The 8462-nt window shown below is 47.8% G+C and overlaps 1 protein-coding gene across 1 annotated transcript; it reads left to right on the plus strand.

Annotated features, from left to right (window-relative positions):
- Positions 1 to 6065: 6065 nt before the first annotated feature.
- On the plus strand, positions 6066 to 7650 carry LOC124676099 (anthocyanidin reductase ((2S)-flavan-3-ol-forming)-like). The gene is made up of 6 exons (XM_047212185.1): positions 6066 to 6195; positions 6347 to 6513; positions 6615 to 6815; positions 6903 to 7062; positions 7191 to 7407; positions 7503 to 7650. Exons 1-6 carry the CDS (start codon positions 6066 to 6068, stop codon positions 7648 to 7650), a joined length of 1023 nt encoding a protein of 340 aa, XP_047068141.1.
- The last annotated feature ends 812 nt before the right edge of the window (positions 7651 to 8462 follow it).

An 8462-nucleotide genomic window follows, 5' to 3' on the forward strand; every position in this document is an offset into this window, starting at 1 on the left:
TATAGCAGCACTATCTGTGCGTGCATGGGCAATGGTTTTCGATGGATCGGTTTGTGATGATGGTTGCGGCATCGGCATTCTACTCGTGTCGCCTCGGGGGGCTACATATTCCTTCTCCATCAGGCTACCTACCCCTTGCACCAACAATGTCGCTGAGTATGAAGCAATACGCAAGGGAATGGAGTTGCTATTGGAAGCCGGGGCAGAAGCAGTGGAACTTTTTGGAAACTCCAAATTGGTGATTTCCCAACTCACGGAGGAATACAAATGTGAGAACGAGTCGCTCTTCCCATTATGGATGCAATGCCGTGAGCTGATGGCACAGTTCAGGTACATAAACTTCAATTGGATCCCAAGGTCGCAAAATACCGAGGCAAACGATCTCGCACAAATGGCGTCAGGCTACAAGGACGTAGTAGATGGGGCTGATGTTCAGGTACAGTTCCTGGAGCCAGATGACTGGAGAGCCGATATCTTCAATTACTTGAAAGATTCGGCTCGGGGGGCACCTAAACGGATAAGATACAAGGCCATGAAGTATGTCCTTATTGGGGATGACATGTTCTATAGAACTTTGGAAGGGTTACTCCTCAAATGTTTGGGAACAGCCGAGTCAAATCGGCTCTTACACGAGGTACACGAAGGCGCCTGTGGAACTCACCAATCGGCTCATAAGATGAAATGGCTGATCAGTCGATCGGGATTTTATTGGCCCACTATGCTTGAGGATTGTTTTAAGTACTATAAAGGGTGTCAAGCATGTCAGAAGTTTGGGAGCATTCAGATGGTACCTGCATCAGCGATGAATCCCATCATCAAGCCTTGGCCATTTCGAGGTTGGGGCATGGATATGATCGGCAAAATTAATCCTCCATCGAGCAAAGGCCATGAGTGGGTTTTGGCCATTACAGATTATTTTACTAAATGGGTGGAGGCCGTCCCTATGAAGTCAGTGGCATCGAAAGATGTCATCAATTTCGTGAAGGAGCATGTCATTCATAGATTCGGGATTCCCCAGACTATCACGACCGATGGAGGTTCGGTTTTTATTTCTCGCGAGTTTAGAAAGTTCTGCGAGGACATGGGAATTAAGCTGATCCGATCGTCTCCATACTATGCTCAAGCAAATGGGCAGGCTGAAGCGTCCAACAAGAGCCTTATCAAGCTGATTAAGAGGAAAATCGACGAGCACCCTAGACGTTGGCACGAGGTATTGTCAGAGGCTTTGTGGGCTTATCGCATGTCATGTCATCGAGCGATAAAAACCTCGCCATACCATCTGGTCTATGGACAAGAAGCCGTTTTGCCCTGGGAAATCACGGCTGGCTCGAGACGGATTACGTTTCAGAATGATTTAACAACTGAAGAATATGCAGCCCTGATGAGTGATAGCATTGAGGATGTCACGGAACTTAGACTGTGGTCGCTTGAGAAAATTAAAGAGAACAAAGCCAAGGTAGCTCGCGCGTATAATAAGAAGGTGAGACCAAAGGAGTTCCACGTTGGTGATCTGGTATGGGAAGCTGTGTTGCCATTGGGGACTAAGGATAAAATGTATGGTAAATGGTCTCCAAATTGGCACGGGCCGTACAGAGTCGACCAAGTTTTAAAGGGTAACACATACATGCTCGAGGAGCTGAGCGGCGTGAAGTTCCCAGTGGCTGTCAATGGCCAGCATCTCAAGAAGTATTTCCCAAGTATGTGGGATGATGGGCAGTAAAATATGGGGGCCGATGTATGAAATCGGCCGGTAAATTTTTTTTTTCCGCAAAGTACAGCCGATGCACAGACATCGACTTTAGAATAAGCAAAGCCGATGCGCAGCCATCGACTCTAGAGGAACAAACTATTACGAGCAGGCATCAAGTTACCGTGAATTTGGGGAATCTCTGCTTGGACCTGCCTAATTAGGTAACTGAGTTTGGCCTTATTGGCGTTTTATGGTGAAAGACCGATGCGTTGGTATCGGTTCATGGTGCGTGGACTTACTTTGACCATCGGAAGAATCAAATTGGACAATCGGAGAAATCGAATTGGGAAACATTCTTCATTGATAAGAGGATTTTTTACAACTAAGAGCCGATTGCTCTCAAAAGGATGATCTACCACCTAAATTGCTACTACTAGTCCTATACTACGAGTCCCTAGCCTAGGGGCCATCGCTGCCCTCGTTGTCGCCGTCGTAGCTGCCGTCGGCGCTGCTGCCGGCGACGTCTTCGTCGCTGCTGTCGAAGCCGTCGGCAGGGGCTTCGTCTTCTTCATCATCGTCGTCGTCGTCGTCATCCTCCGACCCAGCGCGGAAGCGCTTCATCGGCGGGTACTCGTCGGAGGAGGTGTCCTCCTCCGTTTCCTCATCCTCCTCCTCGTCGGAGGAGATGTCTTCGCCCCAGAGAGCGTCGTCGTCGCTCTCCTCCTCCAAATCCCCATCAATGAGGAAATGGAGGTTGTCTTCCCCGTCGGTCAGGGATTCATCATCCTCTGACCAGACAGAGAAGTCCCAGTCCGCCTCGTCCCACTTCAGTGGGGCGAGGGCCTCGTACGCCCTTATCGGGTCGTACTCCGGCGTCGGCTCGCGGGAGGAAGAAGAGAGGGAAGATAGATCTGAGGAGTAGGAGGAGGAGTCCATGGTGGAAGAAGGGTTTTCGAGTACTAATGCAGAGGAACAGAGGATGAGGAGGCGATGAGGAAGCGAACCGCACAGATGAGTTTAAATAAAGGGGAATATAGTGGAAGATAATTCAATGCTGTGGCAGTTTCGAGGATGCGGTGCCAAAACTGTCAAATCGTGCAGTGCGGAGAAGTTGAGAAGGCAAGGCATCATGATGAAAGGGCACTGTAGCGGTTCTGCTCTGCAACGCATGACCCGATGAAGGAAAAACAGAGTGGTTTTGGAATTATTATTGCCAAAACCAGGGGGCATGTGTTATCACCAGATTTTGGCCAAATCAGAAGATGGGCCGTAATTGAGATGGGCTTGGAGGATACGTACACGAAGTGTCTCTGAATCGGCTTTGTGCGAGAATTTGGGCTAGATTGCCCGTGTATCTGTACATTATGGTAGATTGCATCTTAGTTTAGAATTAAGAGATAGAGTTTGGTCGTATACGACTAGGTTTATTCCAAAGATAGAAAGTTCCCGGACTATAAATATGTACCTAGGGTTATTGAGAAAGGAGGACGACCACGTTCACAACAAACACAATCTAGGCGCATCGCCACCCCTTGTTTCGAGGGTTTCTTCCGGGTAAGCATCATGCTGCCTAGATCGCATCTTGCGATCTAGGCGATGATCGGTTTATTCGTTATCTGGTGTTGCTCGTACTGAAGCCTTGTTGATGGCGAGTAACACCCTTATCGTAGATGTTTTGGGGCTAGCATTGATGCTTTTCTGAATATGCTTGCTTAGTTGTGCTGCCCCTCGATATCTAGCTGCCTTTACATCTATCTTAGGTGTAAGGGCAGCATCTTGCTTGTTCTTTATTTAGTAGATCCGATCTGTTATAGTTGTTCCTTATTCTCCAAGGATTAGTTTGATATCCGCATGGTTAGGCCTTGCAAACGGGTTGAACGATCCAGTAGTGCGTGAGGCATGGTTTGCTAGTCCTAGAAGGGATTGTTCCGGGAATCGACTTCATGTTGGTTTTTAGGCCTCTTTTAGGACTAGTTTTCCATCATCTTTCGTATCTGCTCGGCTCAACTACGTGTAGGATGTTCCGGTTATGCGGTGAAAACCCTAAACTGTCGTAGATTGATTTAACTTTGTATTGATCAAGCAGGATCCCCATGTCATCGTAAATCCAACGTGAACCATGGGGCAATCGGCTCTCTGAGCCGATTCACAGGGCAACCTGAGAGCCGATCGGGCTCGCATTTAATGTTTACGTGTCTGCCATGCAGGAAACTAATTGAAGCAATCCATCACCTTCCTGACCAGGTATAGGTCAGGTGGCACGCCCTTGCAACCGCCAGGATGTGTGCCGGAGCATTGCGGGCCGTTGCCCGAGGGACCAGGGCCCACCAGCCGTCCTGGGAGCCTCCCGGCTCTCCGTGTTGCTCGTCGCTGCTCGCCGGTGGGTTTTGGCAGGCAACAGGGATTCACACTTCTGGGCTGGTCTCATGGCGATAAAAAATATCTTTTTCGTCATGGTACTTTCTCGATCAAGAATGGAGCACATATACGGTTCTGGGAAGATGTTTGGTTAGACAATGCACCCTTAAGTGAACAGTATCCTGCGTTGTATAGTATCGTTCGTCGCAAAGGTGATACCATTGCCACAGTAATGGCAACCTTCCACCGAATGTGACGATCAGACGAGTTTTGCTAGGACAAAGACTATTGACATGGAATGCACTAATTCAACGGCTGGGGGATATTAACCTATCACCTAAACCAGATGAATTTAGATGAAATTTACATGTAGATGGCTCTTTCTCGGTCAAATCTTTATACATCGCCATACTTCATTCTAATATACCAGTTGATAATAATAAGAAAATTTGAAAGATGAAGATACCATTAATTTTTTTTTTGGATGGTATCTTCGTCGAGGAGTTATCCTCACCAAAGACAATCTTGTTAAACGGAATTGGCACGGAAGTACTCGGTGTATTTTTTGTCATCATTATGAAACTATTAAACACCTTTTCTTCCAGTGCCAATTTGCGAGATCTATTTGGTCTATCATCCAAGTAGCGTCTACCCTGTATCCTCCGACTAGTGTGGCCAATGTCTTTGGCAATTGGCTTCACGGTATAGATTTAAGGTTCAAGTTGCTTCTTAGGGTGGGGGCGCTAGCAGTTATCTGGGCGCTTTGGCTGAGTAGAAATGACAAGATTTCTAACGATAAAAATTGCTCTTTATTGCAGATCATCTACAGATGTACAGGTATTCTCCGTTTGTGGTTACCTCTTCAGCGCATGGAGAACCGAGACCTATTTACGGAGGTCTGTACACGGTTGGAGGCTACGGCGAGGGATACTTTTTCCCTCCATGGGTGGAACCCCACCCACCCCTTAGGCGTTATATGATTCATCGTTGCGATATGTATTTCGCCTAGTTTTTTTTTACATCGTTTGGACTTGAGACTCTTAAACGTCTGTGTGCATCTTGGTTATGCAGAGGCTGGATGTAATTGCTTTTCAAAAGTAATAAAGCATCCTTTATCGAAAAAAATATGATGCACACACATGAGATACAAAATAAATTCAGGGTGAACTAGTGAAAGAATTAGAGTTTTCAATGTGATTTACCCGCAAAAAAAAGAATGTGATTAGCAAAGCAGCATGAAATGGGGACTGAGATGAAGTTAGAGGAAGAAGTGAGAGTGGTGTTTGGCTGGCAAGATCTAGAGCCGTTGGTATTTTGAAGAAATCAAAAATGGTATTTTCAGTTTTTAATTTGTTTTGCGTGGATACATACACATGTTATCTACATATCTGTAGAATTTGGTAAAAAATAAATTATATTACAGGCTAAGAAAAAAAAATCATGGTTTGGAACACACAAGAAAAAACTCAATTTTCCCTACTAACATTTATCTTTTTTGTGGAGAGCACATATGAAAAGATATTTGGCTGAAAATGTGGGCGTGCATACTAAGACATGTAATTTTGGGAAGAAGGCTGCTGCCTAGATCAATTATTTTAGTGGCACGAATTCATTTTCGTGTGTCCGCTACTCCAAGTCTCAACGCGTCAGTACCCCAGCCCAAATACAGCTATCTGAAAGTCCTACTTCTCAACCAAAAAAAAAAAACATCTGAAAGTCCTCGTTTCTGTCTTGCCCTTCATCTGAAATGCAGTCTTTTAAAAAAATAAAATCTGAAATGCAGTCATGCACTCATGGTAGACGGAAATACCCAGTATAACATGGTAGATGTTTTATCATTTCGTGGTGCCGCCGCCGGCCGGCCGCCCAACTGGTCTGCACATAATATTGCTTGATTGAGGGAATAAACCCACGTACTCTTTGTACAAAGGGAGCCTCACTGCCTGCCTGCCTGCCTCAAGTCAACGTTCCACTTCGTGAGGAGAGGTTGTGACCAGTGAGTAGCGGCCGGCGATCGATGATGTCTTTAGATGGCGGGAGGAGGAAGACGGCGTGTGTCACCGGAGGGAGCGGCTATATCGCCTCGGTGCTCATCAAGACGCTTCTCGAGAGGGGCTACGCTGTCAAGACGACCGTCAGAGACCCCGGTTCGGTTTTCTTTCCTTGTTTTTGCTTCTGTATGGTACGAAATTACCTACGTAGTAATAGTTGATTAGATAAAGCTTAATTTGACAAAATCCCGTGTATATGATTATCCCAAGATTGGCCTCTGAAGGTTCTGTAATTTTGTTACTGAAGATGACATGGAGAAGAACTCCCACCTCAAAGACTTGCAAGCGGCTGGTCCCTTGGAGATCATCCGAGCCGACCTGGACGAAGAAGGTAGCTTCGACGATGCCGTATCCGGCTGCGACTACGCCTTCCTCGTCGCCGCTCCGATGAATTTGCGGTCATCGAATCCCGAGGTATATAGCAGCCTCCACCAGACCATGTCAGTGTCAGTTCACTTCATCTTTTGGCGATGCATGATTAATCTTATGTAAGCTCTGTGTGGCCACGGTGGCAGAGAGACCTGATCGAGGCCGCTGTGCAAGGAACTCTGAACGTGATGAGGTCGTGCGCGAGATCAGGGACGGTGAAGCGCGTGATCCTGACGTCGTCGCTGGCGGCGGTGTCCCGGAGGCCGCTGGAAGGTGGCGGCCACGTGCTGGACGAGAGCTCCTGGTCCGACGTCGATTACCTCAGAGCCAACAAGCCACCGACTTGGGTGCGTACAGCCTACATCTTTCAGCAGACCAAACATTCAGCAGCAAAACGACTGATGCTCGTACCGCTTGCTTTGTGATGTTCGCAGGCGTACGGGGTGTCCAAGGTGCTCTTGGAGAAGGCGGCGTGCACGTTCGCGGAGGAGAACGGCATCAGCCTCGTCACGGTGTTGCCGGTGGTCACCTTGGGCGCGGCGCCGCTCTCCAAGGCCAGATCCAGCGTCGCCATCGCCCTCTCCCTGTTGTCTGGTTCGTCTCTGACGGCTAGCATTTCTCTCTTCTTTTTACAGCTCGATCGGCTAAGATTTAGTACTACCGAAAGATTAGTTCTGAACTTCTTATGTCATGTGTTTCTTCTCCATCTTAACTGAAACTAGGGGACGAGGCGCAGCTAGAGATCCTGAAAGGCCTGCAATCGTTCACCGGCTCATTGCCGATAAGCCACGTCGACGACCTCTGCAGCGCCGAGGTGTTCCTAGCTGAGAACGAGGCCTCGTCGGGGAGGTACATCTGCTGCAGCCACAACACCAACCTCCAGCAGCTCTCCCGTTTCCTGGCAGACAAGTACCCGCAATACGACGTGAAACCTGAACGGTATATATATATATATATACCAAGCGGCTGCTTAAATTCCTCGACGACGTGTATCCATGTTTTCATCCATATATGTGTGTTTTTTCTTTTTGCAGCTTTGATGGATCCTCTGAGACGCCCAGTGTATGTCAGTCCTCTGGAAGGCTTGTCGGAGAAGGGTTCGTGTTCAAGCATGATGACTTGGGGGAGATACTCGACGATGTCGTCGAGTATGGAAGGGCTGCGGGGATTCTGCCTTACTGATATATGTTCATCGACCGCCAATTGATTTTTTTTTCGATAAAGGGAATATATTAATATCAAGAAGATACCAATTACACCCAGCCTCTGCAACAACGCACCACCCTAATGGCACTACGGATGCACACAGCCAAAAACAAGAAAAGAAAACTAAGAAACAAAAATCCCGCTACAGTATCTCGGGCCTAACAACAGCAATACATCCACCGCCAAGACAACACCTGAATTACAGACTCTCCAAAAACGACGCCTCCAAGAAGGGAACAGAGCTCAAACACCGTCGTCGCTCGTTCAAAGATCTTAGGTTTTCACCCTGAAGATAGTCCCCGCTCTCAAAATAATGCCTCCACCAAGGACATTGCCAGGCACAACCAATTAAGGCCAGACCTTGGGTTTTCACCCTGAAAGGTAGGACTCTGTACTTCACCTGTGTTGTCGCCCCCACTTTCATACCGCTGCTGTGAAGCCCGGAACACCAAGCAAGTCTCTCAACAACGCAGAGACTTGAACCTCCCTTAGCTAGTCCTCCCCTCCGGCCTTCATGAAATTCTCTTCTTCCGACTTTCATCATGGATCCATAGTCATTTGATGTCAACAAAGAAAAAGAGCTTCGCGCCGCTCCCTCCAGAACCAATCGGTCGGAATAAAAACATGGGTGCGCACGACCGAATACCTCCGATCCAACAAACTCTAGGCAAAAGCACTGTTACATTCATCGGCGGAGCCTTCCGGAACTCAACACTCCGGCCAGATCACGAGTCCAGGCCTCCGGTAGGTCCTCCTCTTCACGCAAGAGAGGCCCTAGGACCGCCGCC

The sequence above is a fragment of the Lolium rigidum genome, chromosome 7 (assembly GCF_022539505.1).
Source record: "Lolium rigidum isolate FL_2022 chromosome 7, APGP_CSIRO_Lrig_0.1, whole genome shotgun sequence".
Taxonomy (NCBI): domain Eukaryota; kingdom Viridiplantae; phylum Streptophyta; class Magnoliopsida; order Poales; family Poaceae; genus Lolium; species Lolium rigidum.

Bases quoted from the DNA above. Each gene is read 5' to 3' on its own strand.
- LOC124676099 (XM_047212185.1), top strand. From the start codon at position 6,066: ATGATGTCTTTAGATGGCGGGAGGAGGAAGACGGCGTGTGTCACCGGA. The intron at 6,816-6,902 runs GTGCGTACAGCC...TGATGTTCGCAG, and splicing joins CCAACAAGCCACCGACTTGG to GCGTACGGGGTGTCCAAGGT. The intron at 7,408-7,502 runs GTATATATATAT...TTCTTTTTGCAG, and splicing joins TACGACGTGAAACCTGAACG to CTTTGATGGATCCTCTGAGA.